Source organism: Geospiza fortis, unplaced genomic scaffold (assembly GCF_000277835.1).
Source record: "Geospiza fortis unplaced genomic scaffold, GeoFor_1.0 scaffold221, whole genome shotgun sequence".
Lineage (NCBI taxonomy): Eukaryota > Metazoa > Chordata > Aves > Passeriformes > Thraupidae > Geospiza > Geospiza fortis.
The window spans coordinates 138,669-165,010 of NW_005054395.1; the positions used below are offsets into that span (position 1 = coordinate 138,669).

Sequence of the window (26,342 nt, forward strand, 5' to 3'; positions counted from 1 at the left end):
GATAAAATAACATTTTTGTCACATTAAAGCTCCCTGGCTGTTCCCTCAAACTTCTTGTAGTGCCTGTTCTTCCATTTGGTGTAAACAATTTCTTGGTGCCAGAGCATTGTTTGGCTTCATCTTGCTTTCTGTAAACTTAAATGTGGTACAATGTGAGCATTAGGAATGGGAGATCATGAGGCCTGACCAGACTGAAGAAATATCAGTCAAAAACCAACCTGAAAAATCCCTCAGTATTCAAGAAGGTCAAACATGTGCTGTGTGAACTTGTTAAACACATTTATTGAGTTCTTGACAGTAACCAAACACAGTGAATGACCGTTATAAATAAGAAAAAAAGCATTTGCTTTTACTAGACCAGCTCCTGCTTTATCTGTTAAGAAAAAATATCCTTTTCACCACCAATTTACAGAATTGAATGTTTGTCCCAATAATGGCTTCAGCAAGGAAAATGACAATTTTAAACTGAGATATGTTTCATCTGCTTTCTGCTTCTGAGCCCAGTGGCGTTAAAGTTATACCACCTTTAAGTGCATTCCCAATTGTCCTTCACTCACTTGAATGGGCTGCAAACAAAGAAATTAAGTAAAAAAAAAAAGAGAGGAAAACAAATAAAACCACAAATAATGCATCCGCAAGTAGTAAAGACTTGTCATTTCAGAAAGGAAAAAAATCAAAACAACTTAACTAAATTAATTTGTTAAACACATTTATTGAGTTGTTGATAGTAACCAACACAACGTATGATCTGTTGTAAAGCAAGAAACAGAAAATGGATATATTCTGATTTTGCCAAATCCTACTACAGATATGTGACAGAGGGAAATATTTAAATTTCCTTTATATTCTGCAGTGATATATTTACAATATTATCTATCAAAGTCTGTCCCTTTTAAAATTAAATTAACAGAAAGATCATACCTAGAAATGATTTCTTTACAGGAGTCTTGTTCTGTCTTGTCAGTATCCATTAATGATAGTGAAATGATGAGACCTTTCCAAGATTACTTGGCACACAGAACACAACTCCACTTTGATGCTGTACTGATCCACCTTTTTTCTTTTTTTTTTCTTTTTTTTTTCAATTGAGGGAGAGAGAGGGAGAAGAGAAAGAATTTCATATATACAAAGTCTGAAAAGTCTTTCTTTGTGACTCCAAATTAGTTCAGGAAAATGGTAATCACATTTACTGTAATACTTTTGTTTTGTTTTGTTTTGTTTTGTTTTTAAATGGCCACCAATCACATGAATAAATTTTGAGGAGTTTTCCAGCATGGCAGCTCTTTTCCCACAGCACAAGGTACATGTGAGCCAGAGAGGGAGGTTGGGTGCATTGTAGATTATTTCAATTCCCAGAAAAAGCATTCCACTGAGGATTTGGATTTTGCCTGCTCTGTCTCATTTGAGGAGCCATTCATTTACTGGAAGAGAAACAAACAAAACCAATTATGCTTCAATAAACTCCAAATATGAAACTGGTTTAACACTGTGAATCAAATTTAACTAGTTTCACACTGCATTAGGCACTTAGACAAAATGTCTTTAAAAAGCCAGGAGGTTCAGTTTCCTCCTTTTTCTAGAAAAGAATTAAGTCTGAATGACTCTTCCTTTGAAGTATTGCAACACAGTCATCTGCCTTATTGCTGAAAATGTCCTTTCTTTTCCTTTAGTTCTTCTTCATAATGATGGTATTACTGTTGTGAGGGCACTTTAACACCATTATTTCAGGCAACACAGTTGTGTGTCTGGGCTCAAAGATGCATGAGACACATTAAAGCTCAGTTGTGAGCCACAGCTGTGGCAGTGTAGGACTCCAACTGCAGGTGACTGAGCTGCTTCATTGTTTATATCTCCAGCTTTACTTAGCAATTTAGGTGTTTGTTATGGTGGTGCACCTTGAAAGTGAAATTAAGTCTTATCAATTACTAATTTTGTTTGAGATCAGTTGTCATCAAGAGTAGCTCATCCCCCTTTGTGGATGAGTAAACCAGGGCAAAATGCACTTTGTAAGGGGAGAAGACTTTAAAATGAGGCTAGAAAATCTAGGGCCTGTCCTATTTACTTCTAAAAACGGTATTTGATGTCCCAGGCTGGTTATTTTGTCATGCTTTTCCTGCACGTTTACCCTTCTATTTCAAATGTGTGGCATTTGACTGACACAGTTATTCCCCAAGATCTGGAGTTTTATGTGTTTTTATTTGTGTGCCTTCTTATGCCCTCAGATTTCTCAAAGAAAGGAGCTCAGTGAAAGCATAGAAAGGGTTATTCTGGAGGTGGAACATACCTCTATACTGTAGTTTCTGTGCTCTATTGTTTGGACAATCTTTTCCCTGTAAACTAAAGTTGATATTGGTTCGGATACATCGATTGTTGAGAGGCTGGACTGGTCTGAAATTGTCGCTCATGCTCAGAAATATCTGTGATGGCTGATTCTGGCTTAGGAGTCGCAAAGAATGCATCTATAAAGACAAAACAAGGGGGTTTTAGTACTGCTCTTTGCTGTAAGTAAACAACATACAACACTATTAAATAGATTAGTTAATAAATGGAAGTAAAACAGAATTTCAGTGAAACAGAATTTCAGTAAAACAGAATTTAAATTAACTCTGCCATTTTGTAGTCAGAGGTAACTTAAAACCATTCCTTGTGTGTTCCTCTCTTTCTGAGCCCCATTTTAAATGAGAGTAACCAGTTTTGTGGGGAGTGAATGAAAATAGTATTTAGGTGTCCTTGGGTGAGCCAGAAAGTAATGGAATAAACAGTGCTGGATGGCAGCAGCTGGTATGGAGCAAATGAACTTGATGAATGACAAGAGCTAATTTCCTGAACAGTGTAGCTTTCAGTTGAGAAGCCACAGTTTTGGTTGGTGTTATTCAAGAACCAGGTAGGGGCAGGCTGGATGGGAAAGAAAACTGACAGTGATGCTGCTGAAGTCGTGAAATTAATGATGGTAAAAAGTGAGAGCCTCTTTTTGCTGACAGGTCTGTCATGATACAGTCTGTGCTGTGACTGTGAGTGTTCCTACAGCAGACTCCAGCCTTCTTCTGAGCTGGTTTCACAGCACAGAGGGAAATAGTGAATCATCCTGTGCATCCAGCGCTGGTTGGCAGAAATGGCTGTAATGGTGACTATGCAACTCTTGATTGATCCAAGTCACCAAAATCAGAGAGGGAAAAAAAAGGTTTCAAGTTACAAACCAGAAATCCTCAATATTTTGATTTAAAGATATAAAAACAAATTATCTTCCACATTAGTGTACAATTTATGATGTTTGTTTATGGCATTTAATGGGGAAATCCAGTAGCTGGGGTTTATGTACTGGAAGTCTTTAATAGCTTTTAGGGAAAACTTGAGCTGGGCATTGCTTTTTCAGTATGAGTACACAACATAATTAGTAAGTATTCCACAAAACCAATTTTCAGCATTAATAATGGAGGATATAACTAAGTATTAATGGAGGATGTGATTAACCATTAAAGCATGACAAGGAGCAAGTATCATGAGGTTATAACCCATAGGTGGCAGCACAGACTAGAAATATTCAAATCCTTATTTTGCGCATTAATGTTGGACCTAAAAATGTTGCTTGTAGGAAAATATTCAGGTCCTGTGTTTGAAAAGTTCGCATTTTTGCCTCTGCTCAGCTGTGTCATTCTCCCAAATCACCCATTTAGAAAGGAAACAAAGTGCTTTCACTACCTCCAGACTGAACTGGACAGAATGAATATCACAAAAATAAAACATCTCAGGCTTTTAAAAGTAATCTTATTTACAATGTTAATATGATTTTAAATCCCAAAATGATATTTGGGGTTGTTTTCTTATTCCTCATTTCATTTCTCAGGCCATATTTCTTCTGCTGCCTGCTTAGGCCAAGCAGATGGTGGTTCAAGTATACAAGAGAGGAGGTTTTAGTTCAGCTCACAGCTCTGCAGGCAACTCACTGATGGAAACTCTGGAGAAGAGGCCAGTTGGTGTTAAATTTGCTGTTTTCTGATGCCAGGATTTGGATTGTAAGCAAGTTGTACAGAAATTTAGTTTTTGAGATTTTTCCACTAGTGTGTTTTCTCAATAGCTTCCTTTTGGATGTGAAGTTGTGTTTTCTCTTGCATAATTTATCTTGCTTCTCTCTAATAGGGGCTTCAATACTTCAGTCTGATCTTTCCAAAGGTATTTGTGGTGTGTGTCCTGTAATTTTATTCTATACCAGAAAGCATTGGCTGATTTTATTTCCAGAAGGCTCCATATACTGTATCTCTGTCACATTATGTGCTATTGATACGTGTTTATTCAGACCTAGGAATGACCTCTGTAATCCTTAATAACCTCAGTTATGTTTGTACAACACTGGTGTACTTGTTTAGAGTCTCTAAGTAACTGTTCACAGCATCATAGAATGATGCAGTTGTGGAGAGACTGCTGAAAACCATTTGGTTCTAACCCTCACTGAAAACAGGGTCCCCCTTAAAGTTTGTGTGTGTAGATACTGATGGAGTTCTTAACAGTTAGTATTTTTATTTTGACAAAAAATCTCTTCAATGCTTTTGCAAACTGTATAAATGGCATGCAGGGATCCCTACAGCACAAAAGTTGAATCTAATGTAAAGCTAGAAATATTATGTTTAAAATAATACTTTGTACCTATCCTAGATTGAGTAATTTGTAAATTGCTTTACCTGCATCCTTGTTATGTAGACAGGTTTGTTCATTATTATCCAGCTTGCTGTTTCATAGCAGGGTGGAATTGTCATTGACCCATCATACGTAATGAAACTAGATGTCTCTGGATAAAGTTCCTCAATATTAAGCCCCTGTAGTAAGTATGCATCATCTGGAGAACAAAGGAGGAAAACAACTCAGGTAAAATAGCAGCATCACAAAACAAACAGCAAAAAACCCCAAACAAAACAAAACAAAAAAAAAACAAAAAAAACCAAAAAAAACCAAAAAAACCCAAACAAACAAAAAAACCCCACCCAAACAAAATCACCCTTTTCATGTCTCCTAATTGCAGAACATGATGACATGATGTTCAGTTCTGCCAAAGAATGAAGTTTAACAGATGCACATTTCTGGATGCTCCAGCAGTTTAGACAAGAACAAGTAACACAAGTAATACCCCTCACCCTGCTGGGTGGATCTGCACTGAGATTACCATTCACACACACTGGGAACTGAGCACAGGCACTCACAGGGCAACTCTAAATCACATTTAGGGACTGGAGTCAAAAGCTTCTTGAAGTTGCAGTTATTGATTGAGATGCAGAAGCCTTTGAAGAATGCTGACTTTCCATCTTTTGGGGTCATTAACAATTTTTGCTCGACAAAGCCTCAGGAAGGCCAAGAGAATTAAAACTTAATTGCCTTTCTGGCATGAGAGGAAATTGCAGTTAATGCATGAAAATAAAGCTACTCCATGAAGCCTCCCAGCCTTTCATGTGCACAATGGTGTGGGTGCAGTGCCAGCTCCCTCAGAAAGCTAAACTCTAGGTTGAAGGCTTGCTGGGAAGCAGTACCAGGATTCCTGCTTTTATTGTAAGGCTCTCTAGGAATTAATGAAGTGTATTCCGCTGCAACAGAATTTATTCTGTGGATATGTACCTAAATATAATGAGATGTATCTTTCAAAATTCATCAGAGTTCCTCAGTGTTTTCTGTACTAGCTGCGCTATTTCTCTTGGGTAATGCTGGCCTTACAGTACTTTTGGCAGTGCTGTCAAAGCTAAAACTCAGATTTTCCTGCCAAATCTTAGGCTGTAGGCTGTTCATCCACTCAGGGATAAACATATTTTATTACTGATACACTGCTGCTTGTATGTATCTCAGAGAAAGCTAGGGTGGTTATGATTTGTAGCATTGTGAGTTCTCTTTGAACCCTTTCACCTGTGTGTGGTGTCTCCAATTTGGTTCATTTGCAGAGGAAACATTAAAATGCAGGCAAGGAAAAGTGCACACTGAGGTGTGTTCCCTCTTTCAATGCTCAACATAAGCTGACCTTGATTTATAGACAAATCCAAATGATCAAGGAAGTGTATAGGAGCTAAAAAAGAAACGTGCAATTTAACTTGAATTTAACATATTGTAGCTGAAGGATATAACTTCGATGAGTAAAAGACTTGTCTTGTACAACCTAATGGAAAAATAAGAAGAGCTGCAGATTATTGTCTTGGGCTACAGAAAATCAAAGAATACAGGCAGAGAAAATGTGACCTTGTTTTTTTTATTTTAACACAGCAAAGTCAACATGGTGTACAGGGTTTTGGGGCAACAATACTGGCAGCTACAGCGTCAGTTAAAGTGTCAAGGTGAGAGTGTAATGTTTCTGCCTCATTGACCAGGGCCTTACTGTTATTTAATATTTTAAATGTGTTCGTTTCTTACAAAACAAAATCTTGGCAAGTCCTCTCATGTTTGTTAGAAAAAGAGCCCTCTGCCCTGCCCTTGCAGCCTGAGCTGGGTGATTGCAGTGCTGGATGGCTGGCTAGATCCTCAAGCAGAAGGGGAAGTGCCATTAGTGTCTGGGAGGTGGCTGACTGTCCCCTGTTTTAATATGACCAGGCTTCAGTGGCCTATGGCCCATGACAGCTTCTTTCTAAACCCAAATCTTCCAGACACAAGCATGAAATCACAGTCAAAATATATATTGACTGTGATTTCATGTGATATATTCAGTTATATTTGAACAAGTAGAGATGACTGAATACACCTGGTCATTAAAAACATTATTTGCAGTGTACTGGTAATTTTGCTAGAATTGCATTGGAAGAGAACTAATGGACTTTTTTCATGCCAGTGCCTGTTTTCAGTGAGTCATCACACACTTTTCCCTTTCCCACATGAACATCCTGTTCATTATTTATGAGCCATGGAAAGTGGTGTGTTTTAACACCAAGTGGCACAGAGTCAGGCAGAAGAGATCCCTAAAGACCAAATCTGCTTCCTCACAGCCGTATTGGCTTCAGCTGGGCTAAAATTATTTCAACCAGGTAGAATTTGCCCTGAAATGTTTACTAGGAGATGGAAAACTAACTGAAGATTAATATAGATGAGAGATATTCCTATGAGAAACTGGAGGAAAATATCACTTCAGGAAAAGTCAAAGATAGGGGTGAATGAAATAAGGGTTTGTCCAAGAAAACACAGTACTTATTAATGCCTGTATATGAGTTATATTCCCATGGGAAGTCAGATGATTCCATGAGAGAAGATGACACAGTAAGAATCTGGTTACCAACATTTTTCCCATGAACAGGTCTGTCCTTTCCCCACATCTTGGTAAGGGTTTCTTGTTCTGGGGTTGAAGCAGACCTGATGGGTTAGTATTAACACCAGACTGCAGCCCTTCAAATTCTTGCTTATATTTACTGAAAATACATTCAAAATGCTCAAAATCACCCTGTGTGATCTCTTGCCAGTGACAAGCTTCCTTTCATAAATCCATCCAGCCTTTCCTGGATCCTCTACATCATTCCTATCTGCCGTCCACAATGTGTTACTCTTGATCTGCTGATGCCTTACGGTGATTTCCAAACCCAGGAATTTTTCTCTCTACAAATTAGATTTCATTAAATTTCACATTCATTTATATAAAGGCCTTGACTCTGACAATTTACCTAGGAAATTATGTAAATCCTTTTATCCCTAGGCTTGTAATAGATGTGTGGGATTGGCTTTCACAGCAAAATCTGTGTGTGTTCTCTTTATAATAATGCTTTTTATAGGGAATAGAATGTTTATTGAGTGGGAATAGAATGTTTATTGAGTGCATTTGATTTTAACGTTCATATCATGATAATCCAGAAGAGGATCTAGGTTAGATTTACAGGGTAAGGAATGAAGAGATCCTCAGTTTCTCTGCTTACCAGACAATGAGAAGACCAAATTTTTATGTGGAATTTTGGGAATCTAAAAAGTTAATTTCTTCCCTGATGTTAAGCAAATACTGGATGAAAGCTCATGTAGCATAACTGTTTTGAAAGAAAACTAACTTGTCCCCTCAAATGGCACACTTAATGAGGAATAATAAAACAGTTTTCTTTTGAGATACCTAGACAGCTTCTGACTAAAACCTGCTTGAAAAAACCCTTGTTTCAGCTTGCTCACAGTTGATTCTTTGGGCTGCGATAACAGAACAGAAGAAACATTTAAAATCTCCGTAAAAATTCCTTGGAGTCCACTTACTTCACTGTAGCCATTAATATCTGTAAATAAACATTTAATATCTAAATAAACATTTAAAATCTCCTTAAAAATTCCTTGGGGTCCACTTACTTCACTGTAGCCATAACAGTAGAAATTTCCCTTTTAATGCTCTTGGCATGTGGAAATTTCACACAGCAGGAGAGACAGCACTTAATTTTGTTGCTGTTCTTTAAAAAAAAAAAAAAAAACAACAAAACCTTTTATTTATGTTATGAACTGTCCTGACTTTGAGCCAGCATTCTTTTTATCATTCCCTCCATGCTCCTCTTGAGCACATGGGGCCTGGGCATTTTGTCAGCACTGTGCTGAGGACTGACTTCAGGAGTGGAGCCCTAAAGCAGAAGCTGCAGAACTCCAGCTACTAAAGGCACACTAGAAATCCTTGCAGTGTAAGAGGTAAAATTAGTTTTCAGCAATGATGCTATAATCCATCATGCAAGACAACTGCAAAATTACTTTCAATAACACTTTCATGTTCCCAATTTACACTAAAAATTCACAGTCAATACTTGTTACTTCAGTAAGTAACCCAATGCCTTGTGGAATATTATGTGCATTATGTCTACCAGTGATTTAATTTTAACGGATAAACTTAGCAAAAACCGTGGTTAAAAATTAAATCTATTCTGTTAATCACTGATTTTCCAGCCTGTGTTTTATGTGTTCATCTTCATGAGAAATTTCATTTAGTATGCCCAAATTAGGTGAGATTGGAATAGTGTTTCCCTTGTAAAGAGACAAAACAAGCAAGGGGAGGTAGTGGGATGCTGCCAGCTCCGGGGAGGAGGAGTTTCCACTGGAAATGCAGCATACAAATGAAATATTTAGTTTTGGGAGGGTGGGCCCCATGGGAGAACATCTGGCTGGTTCCCAGAAGCTGGGAATATGGAATCTGTGGGTGAAAGAGCTGGAAAAAGCACTCTCAGCCTTAACAATAATTCCTTGTTTCCAGGATGCTGCAGCAGCACTGGTAGGCAGGAAGCTCTTGCAGAACATCCTTGCTGCGTTTTTGCAAGGAATCAGGACAAGCAGTTTAAAAATGGGACTGATCTGCTTCTTCCATGCAGAGAAGATGACATTTGATACTGATAGAAAAATCTGGAAAAAACATTCTGAGGAGAACCCTCTGTTGCCTTCCTTTCCATAGGTATTGTAGAGAACTGAGTTTCATTATCATAGAAGCCTCTTATTTGGACTAAAGGTGTAATGAGATTTGTTGACTCTCAGGTAAAAGCAGAGTAGCCTCGGTGTGAAAGGTGTGTGTGTTGCAGGAGAGAGCAAGGAATTATTTGTGTTATCTGTTTTCTGTGTACTTTCTGAAAGTTAAATTCTGCTGTTGTTGAACTTGCAAACTTCATAGCAGCTTAGAATATTTGACAAAAGAAACAAGGTTTTCAGGAGAAGAGGTTTAATTTATATATATTTTTCATTATTTTCTCTAAAATATCTTAATTAAGCTCCGGTTTTCCACAAGGTCAATATATGAACATGGAATTATTGAGGATCATCAGTTAAAGGCTTTCCAAATGTGAATATAACAAACATACAAGCTATGTTAATAACCTCCTTCTATATCTGTTAAATGCAGCAGTAGTTGAATAGGAATGTTGTAACTTTTCTTTCAAAAAGAAAACACTGATGAATACTAAATCCAGTGAATTGTGCAGCATCTTGACATAACCAGATCCAATATAATCCAGGCTGCTACATGTCCCTTTTACTGCTAACAGTAGACAGGTTCTCCTGAGCATTCTATGTGAATACAGTATATGTATGTGTCAAATATAATTTCATTAATTTGTTGCTGCACCTTCATATGTAAAACAGACTTTGAAGTTCAAAATTAATTTGATAAAGTGATGACCTAATGAGCTTTTTCGCATTCCTGAGTTTATCATGCAGAGTTCCTGACAATGCAAACCTGGAATTACTGCCCATACTGAGATGCCTCTTGTTTCGGGATCACTAAATATGTTATTTGATAGTGAAAGAACACAGCTGTTTCCAGAGGAAATGAAAAGAAACTTACTCTTATATGTTATTCTTGTTATGGTGTCTCTGTTAAGCATACGATTTAGAAATGGATTTGATGATTCAGATACCTACAGAAGAGAAAATGCACAATGTCAAAATCTTCTCACAGACATTTTCTTGCCAGAACTGCAGCTCTTCCATGTGTGCACACAGACACTCTCTGATACTCCTCCAGTTGAGTTCTCCTTTTTTTCATTGTTGTGGGAGAAGGAAATAATTACTCACTTGTTTTTCTAATGAAGCTTTATAGAAAGTTGGTAGAATAAATAAAACACAAGGAACAAGGCGAACAGAAATCAATGCCTGAATGAAAGCATGAGCACAGGTTTCTTCTTCTAACAGCCTTGATGAAATTTGCAGGTGGTTGATATATTAGGCAGGATTTTCACTAGTATTCTGTTATTTTATTTATTGATAAATATAATTTCCTTGCAGCAGGCTATTTTAATTGCAAATTAAAGCTCTCTTCCTCTGGTTTATGTCTAGGTAATATATGAGGTAACACCTTATGTTCAGGTGGAACTTTCCATGTGTCAGATTCTGCCCCCCCTGTTGCTCAGGAGCTCTGAGCAGAGCCTGGCCCATCCTCTGACACGTCCCTGCAGGTACTTCTAAATATTGACAAGATTCTCTCTGTCTTCTCTTTAAACTTGCCTTTTTCATGAATGCAGGTCAGATTGTTGGGTCATAATACAATACTTTTTGGATTAAAAAAAACCAACAACAAAAAAGGTAGCATAAATATCTTTCTTAAATATTAGACCCATGTGAAAACAGCCCTTTTATGTCTAATTATTCAGTATACTCTGTGAAATGCATACTTTATATCTGAGGTTAATGCTTTGTTAGGACCTTTATGAAATGGGATTAGAGTACTGAGGGGAACTAATAGATATCCCATACCTAAAGTGTGATGAAGTGAACTTCAGCATTACTCAAAAATACACACTTTTTTAGACTGATGAAACAGTGATATATAATGACAGAATATAAACAATATTTGGAGGGGAGAAATAATTTTTTTCTATAAAACGAGACAAAAGGTTTCTCCAGTGTAATTAAAGAGGCTTGGGAAAACCATGAAGTTTAGAGTTTAGTGTTAGATCACTATAAATTATAGACTTAACTATGTACCTTGAATGCAACAGGATGGAGACAAAATATTCACATGTCTTTGTGGTTCTGTGAAATGCAAGATACTAGAAGTTCTACTTTTAGTGTTCTTTCAGTTTTCATAGTTTCAAGATGTTTTAAATAACACAGAAAAAACCTGATTTTGCTGGCTTTGAAACATCAGCATGACATGCCCTCTCTCCCAGGGCCTCAACCTACTAGAAGGGATTTGAATGAGTAACATTTCATGAAGAAACACTAAATCTGCAAAGCTAGTGACTTCTGCCATAGCCATTAAAGTGTTATGAGTGATGTTTATGATGTAAAGTTTTTTTTCCCCCACCTCCCTTACCCCTTTTAATTTTCTTTATATTGTAAAAGCTTTGGAGCAGAGATGGCGTGCTCAGTTTAGAAAGAAGCTGTCTCTGGGTTCCAGATCAGAGCCTCTGGGCATTGCTGTAGCATAATTAGGAGTCTAACGCCTACATTTACAGTTCATGGAAAATTTACTGTCCATATATTAGGAATCTGTAATATGGAATACTTACTTTCATAAATATGGAAACTACCACCAGCCCATTTGGACTCTTTGCAGCTTCTGTGACATTTGTGTACAGCTCATGGTTATAGTGGATCAGCTGAACCTGAAAAAGGGTGAAGGGAAAGATTACAATTATCCAGTGGCAAATAATCCCATACAGAGTTTGCAAATACTACCCGCACACTGCTTGGTTTGTATGGCAATCCCATCTCTGCTTTGGGTACTTTGTAGCAGGGTAATTTTTCAGGCATTTGCAGCATATATCATTTTAACAATTTCAATCACCATCTGGCTCCAACTGGTACAGCATCAGCATGTTTTTCTCTAAATTGCCAACCACTGAATTCACCCACATCCAGTTACAGATTGCACTGCAGGGGCTGGCATCACTTCCCTGTTCCAGCAGCACTTGCCATGGGCGCCAAGTAATCCGTACTCTGTAGCCTGAAGCCAACCACAGAAGAATCAGGGGTTGAAATATTTGAGGAAACACATGGGATATGGGTTTGGAACTGTGAAAACCACCACTCACAGGATTCAAAGTACTGGTATTCATTTGCCCCAGATTCTGCAAACTTGGTTACAGAGGCTCCTACAGTTAAGCACTTACTGTATTATTGTTAACCAGGTTCTCCTTAGCACCTGCAGCTTTCCTTCTGCTTTTTAGTTTTATGATTGGCTGGAAGTTTTAAATTACAAAGGCACAGTTCCCTTCTCTCACTACCTATGTAAAATATCTTACCCAGAACCTTGATATTTGATTTGTCTGGGATCACCAGACAGTGTTAAAATTTGCATTGCAAACTTTTCTTTAAAAAAAAAAAAAATAAAAAAAAAAAAATGAACAAATTTAATGAACTCTGGTGGCAGTTAAGTACTTCTGAACAGATGAAAGCTGGTCAACTTTATTTAGCCTAAAGATCTTTCTTAGTTTTCAGATGTCAGTTAGAAAAGGAAGGTTCTTGTTCTGGCATTGTCAGAATTGCAGCAGCCTGATGTTCGCATTTAAAAATCAGGTCTGTCTTTCATGTGCTGATACTTCCAAAAGCTGTTCAGAGAAATTTCTGGACTTACATGCTGTGAACAAGATCAGTATTCACTTGGTTTATATCTGGTAATCTTTTTAACTATACAAACTATACAAGACTAAGAATGCCAGTAAAGAAATTTCATTATAATGTACTGTCCAGGTTTACAATGAGGGAAAAAATCAACCCCTAAACATCACTGAAACAGGGTTTAATGCCTGTATTGGTGAAATCATCTTTTGGATGAATGTGAGGTCTGGTTATTCAGTACTGAAATGTAATTGTGAGCATTTTTCTGCAGGAATGATGTTCCTACAGGATCTGAAGTGCACAATCAAGTTACACAGACTAAACCTTACTTTGCCACCTAAAGGGGAAGTCCAGCAATCCATGCTGATCTGATTATAGCAGTATCCCAAGTTATGTATAACCTATACCATTATTATCTCAGTCCAAGATAGGGTAAGAAATAAATGATGAGTTCAAACAGTTCTATTTCCCACGTTCTGCCCTGACTGCAAAATGTATTATTCTTTTAAGTAAATCTTATCAGCTTTATATAAAAGGCCCTCAAGCATTGTCCTCTCACCACCCCCGAAATCCCTTTGTGATGCTGTTTTAGTGCTTGTATATAGATGTAAAAAGGGGCAGTGGAAACTCTGAAAGAGAAAATTTGCATTGGTAAGATCAGAAGATTTTTGGTGCATAGCTTTGCTATTTACACCCAGCAGTTCAGAGACCAAATAAATAAGGTGAGGGTCAAAAGTACTGCCATGATGTGTTAATTTCAATTACTTTTGTCCTGTCTCAATTGGGAACTATCTAAAAAATGTCAAAGGAGTCAATGGAGTCCTCTACCAAATTCTGACAGTCAGAAAGCAGGCCAAGTGAAGGTCTTATACAGCCACAGAGGTTATAATGCTCATTCATCCTCACTTTGTGGTACTACTGAACTTTGATAACATCCCTGTTCTGGGGACCGTGCACTCACTGAAATTTTTAGGCTTAGTCACATATTTGTCTTTTTATGTACAACTCTTTATCCTGGCACCCAAACTAACTTGTGAATTATCAAGGAAATAAGTGATGAAATCTGCTTTAGACTAGACCTCCTTCTGTACAAAGTCCCAGAATAACAATGAATTAGATAAACTCATTTTATATAACAAACCAAAATGCTGGGTGCAGGAATGGCTAAAAGCAAGGGACAAATTCTCCTTCCACCCATGGGAACCCTGAGTCGACATCAAACTCTTGTTTCGACTGATGGCACTTACAGAAGTAAAACCCCTCAAGTATATACAACCACATACAGGATATTTGTCCCAAACAAAGGTCTCAGTGCCTAATGAAGAGACACTCTTTTTTTTTTTCTTCTCAAACCTGTCACTTTCTCTGTGCTGGAGTTGTATCCTGTTGTATCCTTCCTCCCTGCTCCCAAATTAATTTTAAAGCTGTTTCCATGGTACCATGGTTAAATTCATTAGGTTTATCTTTTTTTAGAAAAAGGTTGACCATCTAAGGAGGCATAGTTTCAAAGTTTCTCACATGGAACAGGCTAATTTAAAAATATTCAAATGAACGAGTGTCTTAAACATAGAATACAACAGGGTAGAAAACTGTAATTCCCTATTAAATTTCCTCTGAGAATAATTTCTTTAAGTTGCCTAAAATACCTGTAAGCATTTGGTCCGTATAAAATATTACTGGGATCTTCCATGAAGGTGAAGCCACAAAAGTAAAATTGCTCATATATGAAAATCTCACTTTTCAAATGATGACACTGTATTAAAAGCACATCACAATAAGAGCAGACTTACAATGTTGAAAGCACCCTTTGAGTTTAGTTTGGGTTTCGGGGCTCAAAGGCAATACTGAATCATGTTTTAACCCACTGATTTTCTTAGGAAGATTCCCCCTTTAAGATTAATTTGCCACAGAACAAGTGATACCTCTTTGTTTTGCTCTAGCTACAGAAGATCTGTTTTGCAGGAAAAAGATTAATGAAGATTAATTACTCTCTGATGAAAAAACAGAACGTGGCCTTGTTCCACCACCCAAGAATGTGTACTGGACCAAGACCACAATCAGAAATAGAGCTTTTTAGCCTCTCAAGACCGTCCATGTTCCGCTGCAGCCAAAAGTGGAGCAATAGGAAACTGAGGGAATTTAGAATATTGCAGTAGTTCACACACAGTTTTCCACAGTCCTCTTGGGGATAATAGAATACCCTTTTTTTTTTCACTTGAAAAATTATAAACATTTTTGATTTGTAAATGACAATGGCAGCAGGAAACAGCTCATCTGTAACCACAGTATTTATAGTATGCAGCACTACCTGAGAAACTGTTGGGGTATCTCACTGAGAGCAAGCAGAAAGTGTGTTTCCAGCACAGCAGGAACAAAAGCAAATGGAATTGTTCAAAAAGACCGGTTAAATGTTTGTTTTGATTCAGAGTTCCTGTAAGAAGTTTCTAAGATATCTTTAAGGAAAATAATTATGCATTTTTGTTCCTCCAAAGTTTAATAAAAACAACAAAAGAAATGTAGTTTCTGCACGGTGGGTGCCCGCAGAGGAAAATAATTGTACTGAGTTAAAAGCTATTAATAAGAACAGTTAAAATATAGTTGCTCTTACAGGTTTTGTAAAACCTAAGTGTTATTTATGGCACTAATTTTGTGGGTATGAACAGGTATGAGATCAGTGCAATTTGTGTGACTGACAAAACTGTTTTTAAAGTTGTCCTAAATTAAATTAAATGTACCTCCTGCTTTGTGGAAAGGCATAGCACCAGCTGGGAGAACAGGGACCAGCTCTGTGGTCCTGATTTGTCTTGTTTTCCTGGACCAGTCCCTGGCAGTGATGCGGGGGAATTTTCTTATCTTTGAAGAACAAACCCATCTTTTCATGCCCAGTGTACTCAACCATGAAATGTTAGTGTTTGATAAGGTGGTTTTACCCATTAATTAATCCACAAATGTACCTTTTACTCTTTATGTATATGCACACAGCAATGCAGTGCTCTTGCTTTGTTAATAAATTGATAACATGAATTGTAGATGATCACCTGTACTGCAGTTTACTTTGCACTTTAGGAAACTACTGCAGTTTTAAGATTAAAATCTGTTTAAAAAACCCAACTTTGCTATATTAAGCTAAGGAGAAATGCAAAAAAACAGTTGCTTGAAATAAAATTTTATCTCTAACTCTCTTTGAAGTTCTCTTTATTAAAATGCAGGTTATTTAGTCTTTTGCTGACAAATGTGCTTTGTGCTTTGTTTTGCATTTTTTACTGATTTCGACAGTTATTTTTTGATTTAAAAGAAATGTATATAAATAACTGGTTTAATAGGCTTGTCATCCACATTTATAGCTATATGTCAACTATTTTATCCTAGATAAATAAACAATATTAGAATTATTTTTTACTCTAAAGAATAAGACTAAGAATGCATGGAAGGAACTAATTTTTCTTCTGCTTCTGAGCAGACAGCTGTGTAGAGAAATGCAATAATCGTGCAGTAAAGTGGAAATACAGTTGGGTTAACTACTCTTGGCTGCAAAATCTACTTTATTAGAAATAATGGCATTCTTGGAATTAGCACTGCAGCTATAAATGGTGTCTAACCATTTTATTAGAGCAGTTGGTAACAAGAACTAACTTGCAATAAAGGGTGTTCAATAGTGAGCCTCAGCCAGTGTTCCTTGGTAGCATGTTAACATGGGATGTTATTTCCAGCATGTATTGTGGCTCCTAGGAATGAATCTATAATAAATATAGAAAAGGTTCTGCCATAACCTGCTTTAGGGTTGAAGTAGTTTTCTCTGGTTATTTCTAGATGCCATTTGGTATCTTAGAGCCTAATAAGGATCTAACAGAGCCTTATTTCTTGTTTATATGCAACCACTGCAGCTAGAAAATATTAAAAAAAATTACCTAAATGAAATGTAGACGATTAAGTCTTTCTCCTTAATATTTATATATACTCTGAATACTTTCCTAAGTCTTACTTTAATTTATTTGCAAATAGGAAACAAGACTAGTTTAGGTAATATTTAAAACTTGACATTTTTCTTAAGCATTGCCAGGACTACAGTAAAAAGTAAAAATTACTGTCTGAAGAGACCAGATTGGCCGTGCTTATCTCAGAATTTGCTTTCAGGACTTTCACCTTTGTGCCAACAACAAAAAAAAATTAAGTAAATAGGCTGAAAAAATAAAAGTGAGTGGTGATGGATTCCTGACATCCAAATGCTGCTGGAACTGTTGCAAGTTTTACAACTATTTGCACTCTCTTCCACACAGCAGAAAATTCAAGGAAAGAAAAATCCAAATTGAGCCCCAGAGGTACAGAGGAATTCCTAGGCTGCTTGTTACTGACTAACTCGGGGAGGGTTTTTGATAGGGGAGTCATTGCTGACCCAATTGCTCCAAACATGGGCATTTTTGGCTGACCTGCCACTCAACCACTCTTGTCACTCATCATTAGCAGATGAGCAAGACCTGGATAAACATAAATAAATGACACTTCTCTGCAATTTGCTTTGTGTGAGGATCAAATTGAAGTTTGAGGCTCAAATGCTTAGTGTTGATTATGTCTTGGCTGATGCAGAATTTCATTGCAAGCTGTAATTTGGCACCGACCCAATCCATCATCTGCAAAAGTTGTATCTTAAGAGAGAATAAGGGTAATATAGGGGAAAAAAACACTATTAGATGAGTCTGTCATCATTTCTGGATTCGTGCAGGACTTTCTGACTAAACACTGCATTTAAATTGTTTTCTCATTTTAAATACTGCAGATGGTCAGACACCATGATGATGAACTCGGTATAAATGCTCCATTTGGTAGATTCAGTTACATAATGGTGCTCTGTATTTCTGTTGGAATTGTGTTTCTTTAGCAATGAGCCTAGAAAGCAGCAGAAAATGGTTCCTGCATGTCAATAATGTGGGGAAGTGGTGATTGATGCTATTTCTGTTATTCAGTGCATTGCTCTGAGACACTGAATACAAAGGATGCCAGAGGAGATCACTGACAGAGGAATTAGCAGTTCAAGCCTTCTCCAAAATCCACCAGACCTCTGAGTCCACCTTGTTAAAGAACCATCTGTAGTTCCATTTCTGTTCAGGGGTTGGGCATGATGGACAAGGGCAGACAGACACATCACAGACTGATGAATAAAACGATGAGTACAAAAAGTTAAGAGAATTTGGTCTGGTGAAAATCTAGATTTTGTCCCTTTTGTCCTCATTTCATCATCTAGTAAGGAAAAAACTAAGTTTAATTAACAAGTAAATGTTAACTAACAAGTAAATTTTAGTGGTAGGGTTTCAAACCAGAAGCAGAAATAAGGCAATTATCAGTCTGACCTGCACTCTTGAGCACAGAAGTGCATTGTAAATTGAGAATGTTATTTTTCTTTTTGTGCCAGAAATGAAGCATGGGATTTTATATTCTTAAGATGCCAGCAATATGTGTATGAGGAAAGCACAGAATAAAACTGAGGATGTATTTTAAGAAGTGTTTGGTACTGTCCATTGGAGAAGATTTTTTTTTTCTCATCGTCTTCTCTCAAGAATCTCCTTCCACTTTAGTGACTGAGTTGCTCACCTGTGACTTCAAAACTTATGTTCAAGTCGTAGTCTGCCTTTGAGCAGATCTCCTTCCCATCTTGGCCCAGCTTGTCAACTCCAACATGAGAATAGCTGCATTTTTCTCCAGTATCAATATTGTGAGAGGATCAGATGTAACATTACTGGTATTGGGGAAAGCATCTTAATAATGAATGCTATGTTTGTTATGTTATGTTTTGTTTTGTTATGTTATGTTATGTTATGTTATGGAGTTCAATCTGTGTCATTGATCCATGAGAATGACAATTTGTGACACATCACCAATAAAAGGCACAAAAAAGATCAGAATCCAAATAGTTCTGGGAAAAGACTGTGGGATTTCCACTTGCTTTCCAGCACCTCAAATTATGGTAACAGGAAAACTTTTAAAGCCTGATAGAAGAGAAAAAACTGAAATGGACATAATTGCTGGTTAAGTTACTGTTTGAATGTAAGTTGAAAGTTCAATTACAGAAGAGTTTGAGAAAGCCCAGCCTGATTCAAAATAGCCAAAAGCATTCCTGGAATTATGCTTTATTATTGAATTTTCAGAGGTCCTTTAGGATATTAATGCTGTGTTAGGTGAGACGACAAATTAGAGTAAAAATTTAGAAATGATTCTGAGAAATGTAACACCTGTCAGAGGTGCAGAGACAAAGATTCAGTGAAAGCTGGCACAGATCTGCCCTGCAGGCAGAAGGTAAGTGGTTTTTTTCCATTTTTGTTTAAGAATATCCTGGAAGGGCATCCTAAGGGAAGTGCAAGTGCAAGCACCTTTTGCTGTTTATATGAATTGCAAAAAAGCCAGTTTCATGTTTGTAATTTAATAGGCAAATATGAAGTGGAGAAACAGCAAGCAAGAAAAAAAAATACAAGAGAACAGGGATTATCTAAGAACGTGAGATAATACAGCTTAAGGCAGACAAATACAAAAATACCTTGTTTCTGAATGAGTTAAATGTTATTAAACTCAGTAGGGAAGATAAGTGACACTCTGGAGCCAGAACAAAGCCAGTTATCTTTCTAAAGTAAGCCCTTTAGCTTCCTCTGAAGACTTTGGTGAAAGAAGCAGGGTGCTGGTAAACACTGCTGAACAAATGCAGGACATTAATGTATGGTGGTGGAAGGGGCAGCAGTAAAGTCGCATTTGCAATTTTTATCAGCTGATTTTCTACATCAGACAATGAAGTCAAAGCTTTTTTTCCCTATTACACAACACAGTCTGTATTCATTTGCAGGTGAAATGCTGAAGTGCTGAAAATACTGGAATGGAAATACCTGAAATGCCAAAGAGATATTTTGCCTTAATGAAAGAAGATCAGGGAACATGCAATGCTCTAACATGCTGAGTTCTTGAAGAACCAATCTTCTGTTTGTTGGACTTTCTGCAGTTAGAAAAGATGACTTTGGGCAGCGATTTAAATAGAATTCTTTGAAATTTGTTTTGTCCATGTAGTAAACTCTATCTACTGTCAGAAAGCCAGATCTCAGTTGGGCTGTGAAAGCAGCTCTTTACTCTGGTTGGCAAAGTGCCTGGCCTTAAGAATGTTCCTGACTGCCATGCAAAAAAACCCCACTATTCACTTCTTGCTGCCACCAGCTCCCACTGGGAGAGCTACAGACTCCTGAAATACCGAGTGGGGATGTTGTGGCTTCCATGGGAGAATAATGTCTGAGTGGGGTATGAAAGGTACAACCTACTTCCATCTCTTCATGGAGCACCGTGTCCTTTAGGACAGCACCTCAAGGTGGTGAGCAGTCAAAGGTTGGACTCAGGGGTCTTTTCCAGCCTGAATAACTCTGTGGTCAGTGAGGAGGGCAGGCAGAGAGCAGTAGTTGTGCCTGCACCTCTCCCAACCTGACAGCAGCCACGCCCCCTGCCAGGACACCCTGGGGAGGATGAATGGTTCAAAGAGTGGATGACACTGCTGCTGTCCCCAGTTTGGGTGCTCCCAGTGTGACTGGAGTGCTGCACTGTGATAAATACTCTGGTTCCCTTTGAATTTATGCCAATCCCATAAAATCATGCCAATATTTGACTGTGCACCATGATGGAAATGTGTTGTTCTTTTGTAGGTGTACAAGAAATGATGGCTTTATACAATCAATGTCTCCTGTGGGTTTCTCTTAGTCTTTCCCCCATGCAATTACTATTCACCAGTTCTCCCAGATGCACTTTCTCCAGTTAGCCCGAGTGCTGTGCCTGACACCTTTGCCTTTATTTAATTTCTTTGTTATGTACCATATCCTCTGGTATGGCTTTTGCACAGCGAATTAAAAAAAAAACAAAAAACCAAAACAAAACAAAACAACAACCCTTTCTCTTAGTGCACAGATGAAATGGAGCTGAAAATTACTGGAGATAAAAATCCAGCTCTTTGAACTGTAATCCTAAGAATTCTTCAACAAAAGTAAACACCTAATTGAAGATAATGTTGACTCTCTCTATAACTTTATTACTTTGTCAATCTTTCATCATTAAGCATGTATTTAATTTCATTATCCTGCAGTAAACAGTTTGTTGTTGAGGTGAGATAGACTGGTTTGTGGTGTCTGTAGGCAAAGCTGTGTTTTACTTTAAATGCAGGTAGTGCTGTCTTTAGATTTTGAGTTATGTAAAAACAATGTAATTATCCTATTACCTTGCTAAAACATCTGATAATTTGTCAATGATGTGAAAACATGAGAACTTAAACGTGATAAATTCAAATAGGAATGTAGCTGTTGTTTTCTTTCCATGACACTTTAACAATATCAATTTGCCAGGCTGTTGTGAGGAAAGGATTCCATATGAACAGCGTATCCCTAAAAGGATTAATAATAAAAGATTTCTTTCTGATTTTAGTAAGCTTAACATAAATGCAAAGTTTGTGTTTAGCTGTATAAACCATTAAAATATATACAATTTAGTTTTACTGCATAACAAATTATGTGCCTCTTTTCTCTAGGCTTTGCAAAGCCCATTATCTCAAGTTTAAAGGGAGACACATAGAAAGAAGGCAAAGAAAAAAATCTAGTTCTTCCTACTTTAAAATAAATGCTGTAGAAGTGTGAGCCCAGTATAAATTCAGAATTCTGCCTCCAGAGTTCCCTGATCTCCTCAAGAAGTCCCTGAATCCTATTAAAAATTGCTGGTTTCTCAGCAAACAGCATGAAGAGTTTTTCCTGGGAGAAAGGTTTTAATAATTAAAATTAGTCAATACTGAAGTGCAGAAGGTTATTTGATCTTGCTCAGAAACTGACACTTTCCAGAAGGGGAAAAAAATGCAATCTGTCTAGTAAATCACTTTGTGCAGAACTGGGAGTCAAGTAGAAGAAATTTGCTGCAGAAGAAAAGAGAGCAACTCACCAGGGAAATAGGTTTGCTGAAAACAATTGTGAGTTTGAACATCAAGGTTGAGATTTTTAGGACATTTCCTGAAAAAAATCTCTAAGACTATCAAGATGAGATGTAAAAATGCATTTGTTAGTACTTCAGGGCATTACATCTCTCAACCACATTATATAAAGTTGCTGTTGGCTCTGGTGCTCCAGTCCAAATTTCAGTTTGTCTACTTTCCCCCTGTAATTCCAATTAAACTCAGCTGTTTTATCAAGTCAGTCTATATTTCTGCACAGAACTGAGGCTTCCCACCTTCATTTAATGGACTGAAATTTTGCTCCCATCACCCCTGTCAGTTCTGGACAGTGTCAGCAGATGACGAGATGAAATCAAAGCCATGCCCATGGCTGTCTGTGCCCAGCAGAGCTGTATTCCCTTTGAGCCTTGCTCTTTTCCAGCCTTTCTTTTGATGCTGCATGTGCCATACAAGCTGTGGCGTTTTCCTTGTGCATGTTCAAACCCAAATATTCCCATTTTTATAAACACTAAACCTGTCCTCTGACCTTTTCTGATCCATTTATTTCTGTCACTTAAAATCTGTCATTCTTCCAGCATTATCACTGCCATCCAGCTGTTCCATTCCCCACTGTGCATCTCCTAGGGAGGCAAAATGGTCCTTAAACACACCCTGGTTTCCTATCTCAGAGGAGGTCAGGGGTTAGTGAATACCAGTCTGAGACCAGGCCTCTGCTTTTCCACGGGGTTGTCACAGTGGGAAAGGGCAGTGATGCTGCTCCACCATCTGCATCACCCTGGGGATATTACAGGTGGCTGTTGCAAGTGCTTCTGGAAGCAGAGAAGAATCAATTCAAGTGTTCTGGCAGGTTGCAGTATCTCACCTTTTCTTTGAACAGCTAAATTGTGTCTTTGCATTCTGAATTTTAGCACTGTTGTAGCATAATTAGAATCAACAAATTTCAGAAACAAAAAAAGTATACCAAATGTTGCATTAACTGTGTTACAAAAGTATTTTACTTTATCATACAATGAGGGCAGCATTAATGTACAATCTAAATGTACAGTGATGCTGCAATTTAGTAGAATTGATGTGGCTGAGAAAACCCCTGACCTTCTGAATTACTTTAATTTGTTTGATTCACCTTGTTTGACCTCTCTCTGTGGCAGATCAGGTAAGACAGCAAAGAGGGAGGCACAAAAAGACTGTCAACCAAACTAAGAGACGCACAACCAGCTTTTCTGCTCCCACTTCCCAACTCTGGAGCATTAAACTTGTGCATTCTGTAATTTTTTAGCTAAGTTTATTCTGTGTTATTTGAAGCACCACAAAATACATGCATTGTTTTGGAAAAAAAAAATTAAAAAGACAACAGAAGAACTGCCTTTAACTCAGAAGATAGCTGGGAGAACAGGCACAGGCTTAATCTGCTCATACTCTGAGCAGGGAGTAGAAAGTACTATATTTATACCCTTGATAAATGATTTGATGTTCTTATTATATTTTCTGGATCTTCTAATTTTTAAGTAAGGAACACTAAACAGAACATATTTTTTAGCATCTTTCATGTTTATACCATACTTTACAAGTGAAGTACTCAAAATTCAGTAAGTAACAGAGGAACATCTTGGAGACGGGCATCTGGCAACTGTCACAAATCCTGGTATCGGGAATCTCATGACACAGATTATTCTGCAGGCTGAGGTGATTGGAGTAGTTTGCTCACAGATCTGTGCAGTTTTATACGCTTATCATATTTACACTATTATTGGCCAACCAAAGGCCTGGTAAATAAACAATTTAATAATAAAAGTAGATCTAATTGGACAAGGTAATTGCTACTACTTGAAAAGACTCAGATAAAACCATACAGTCCCTGCATCTGAGGCTAGATACAGGTCACTGTTGTAGTTAGATGAGAAAATGTTCTGTGAGAGATGCTGTGGAACAGCTCAATTGCCAGTGACTTTTGCAGGATCTGCTTGTACCTTCGAGGAACTGTCTCTCAACAAAGTACTTTTGACCATGCAGGTCTATCTGTATTACAAAAACAAGCTCTAATCTCAGTCCAGACAAGACACCAGAGCAAAAAAAAAGCAGGAAGGAAGATGGTGCTGCCATGGCAAAAACTCCTCTGCAGGCAGGGGAACCAGCAGCTTGGGTTCTGCGAGTTCCCCAAAATCCCATTTCCTTCTGGTTCCTCTACTGGTAATAACAAATGGGGAGAAGGATAAAACTGCCAGCAGCGATAAAGGGGAAAAGAATTCAGTGCAACATATCTAAAGCAGCAGCAGCTCACATTGCTTCAGAACAGGAGGATCAGGAGGAGCAGAAGGAGGAGTAGTAGGAGGAAAATTTTTCATGAAACAAAACACCAAAGACAGCTTCTTAATAAACATAAGAAAATATTTTCACCTAACCAACTATTAAATAGTGGATTATTCATTCAAACCAGCTCAGCATTCACCTGTTGCTGGTTTTATCTCACGTTTATATAGGTATGCACACACACATATGGTTTTTAGTTCTCACTATGCTGATCATTTGAGAAAATTTGGCCCAAAAACCTGAAGGTTGATGTATTACAGTAGGTCACAGATTTCAGATTACAAAGGCTGTGCTGTTTTTTTCTCAAGTTGTTGGCAATAGTTTTACGGTGTGAGGCTGGAGGTGTTCACCCAACCATATGTAGCTCTTTTTGACACTTATTTACAGTGTCACTTATTAGTGTCACTGCTGTAAATAAGATTTCCAAAATGAATTAAAATTACATGGGAAGCATACTATTGTTGTCATAGTGCAGTTTGCTTGTCAGAAACTGGTGCAGCTCCACTTCTCCACAGAGAGATGGTGTAAGAAAGGTGTACAGAGGAAATGTGTGCATGCTAAGGATAACTTTATTTGCTTCATTAATAGCCAGTTTGATAAACAGCTGTTCAGTTACAGGTCTTCTGATTAGAATCCAAGTGTGAAGACTGTCAAAATAATTAAATGGTTCAATAAATCTGAGGCTATACATCCAAAGAAAAATTACTATACATTAGAGACTTTTTAAGAGGTATTCACCCCATCTTTGAAGTTCCATGAACTTCAAAGACACATCTTGTAAATTATTTTTCACTGCTTCATTGGTTTTTAATATTGTCAAATACTTATGGCCCTGCAATCCAGAAGTACTTTGGGATCTACTGAGGTTGGTGTATTTATTATACTACAGTCTTCTCTATCTGGCATCTTTTTTATCAACCTCTTTTTCTATATTTACAAGTTTGGAAATTTAAAAACTAGCTGGTGGGAGGCAGGTTCAGGTATGGATGATAAAAGGCTTTCTGGTTGGCACAATATTGTGTATATATGACAGGAGGTTCATAACATACACAAAATTGTGTATATATGACTGTTCTTTGATGCAGTTGGATGTTGCAGCTTGCACAATGCACTGTCTTAGGATGATGAACTTTGACTTGAGCAGCAACAGTGCAAGTTCTGCCTACTTAAGGTGCCCATTATTATTCTGTTCCATATAAATGGAACAGAATAATAACAGAATGAATTTTGAGAAATCAGGTGGCCAAAATTTCTGGGTCTTTGCAAACACCATGAGCTCTCGTGTCTTCACCCTGCCATGCCTGTTGTCCTGACCGCAGTTGACTCACCCTCTATCATTTGTAAACTCAGCACAAGAATTACCCTGTAAGGTAACTGGTAGTTAATGGAGAAACGTGCTAATAGCATTCCAAGGGCTGTCATTAGTGTCTGTTGTATGCAGCCATCAGCAGTTCCAAATTTCCAAGGGGACCATGACATTGACAGCTTCCAGCACTGGACATTTCTGAATTAGGATTTTGGTTCAGGCCCAGCTTGAAACAAAACAACAAACTAAAAGGAGACAGATGGTCTCTTCCAGCTCCTCACTGCACTTTTATTTTCCTCTTCATAAACATTAAAGGACAGATTTTCAGCTGATATAGGATGATACAGCTCAGTAATTCTGTTAGTTTTCTTGAATTCTCCTTTTTTTTTATTATTTTATTTTAAACTATGTACATCTTCAGATTTAATAATAGTAATTCACTTTTAGTCATAAGTTGCCACTTATAAGGAAAAAACAAGCACAAAATAAGGAATAGTGTCTAGCAGTACACAGATAAAATTGATCTACTTCAAGCTGCCCAAAGATTGTTTGGTGATCACAACCAAAATATTGATGAGTTTAAAAGATCATTTGAAGGACAGATGACATCAAAAAACTGATGTGATATTCTTTCTAGGAAATAAGCCTGTGTCTTAAAAATTCTCTTTTCACCTTAATCTTTTGGTAATTTCTACAGTATTAGCAATTTCTGGATACTTTATTATTTGGTAATAGCTTGTGTACATAAAGTAAGAAAAAACAAAGATCATGTAAAAGCTCACAATGGAGTCAGCATTTTAAATTTAGGTGAATTTAAGTATTTTGAATCCTAGA

At 37.5% G+C, this 26,342-nt stretch overlaps 1 protein-coding gene across 2 annotated transcripts in view; it reads right to left on the bottom strand.

Moving 5' to 3' along the window:
* Positions 1 to 262: 262 nt before the first annotated feature.
* CA10 (carbonic anhydrase 10) overlaps positions 263 to 26,342 on the bottom strand; it is a 212,249-nt gene continuing 186,169 nt past the window's right edge. For both annotated transcript variants that reach the window (XM_005425725.2, XM_031060897.1), the window contains 5 exons: positions 11,898 to 11,993; positions 10,232 to 10,304; positions 4,677 to 4,831; positions 2,285 to 2,459; positions 263 to 1,421 (listed from right to left, as the gene is read on the bottom strand). In XM_005425725.2, coding sequence (XP_005425782.1) covers positions 1,399 to 1,421; positions 2,285 to 2,459; positions 4,677 to 4,831; positions 10,232 to 10,304; positions 11,898 to 11,993 — 522 coding nt within the window. In that variant the 3' untranslated portion in view covers positions 263 to 1,398. The remainder of the gene's footprint in view (positions 1,422 to 2,284; positions 2,460 to 4,676; positions 4,832 to 10,231; positions 10,305 to 11,897; positions 11,994 to 26,342) is intronic.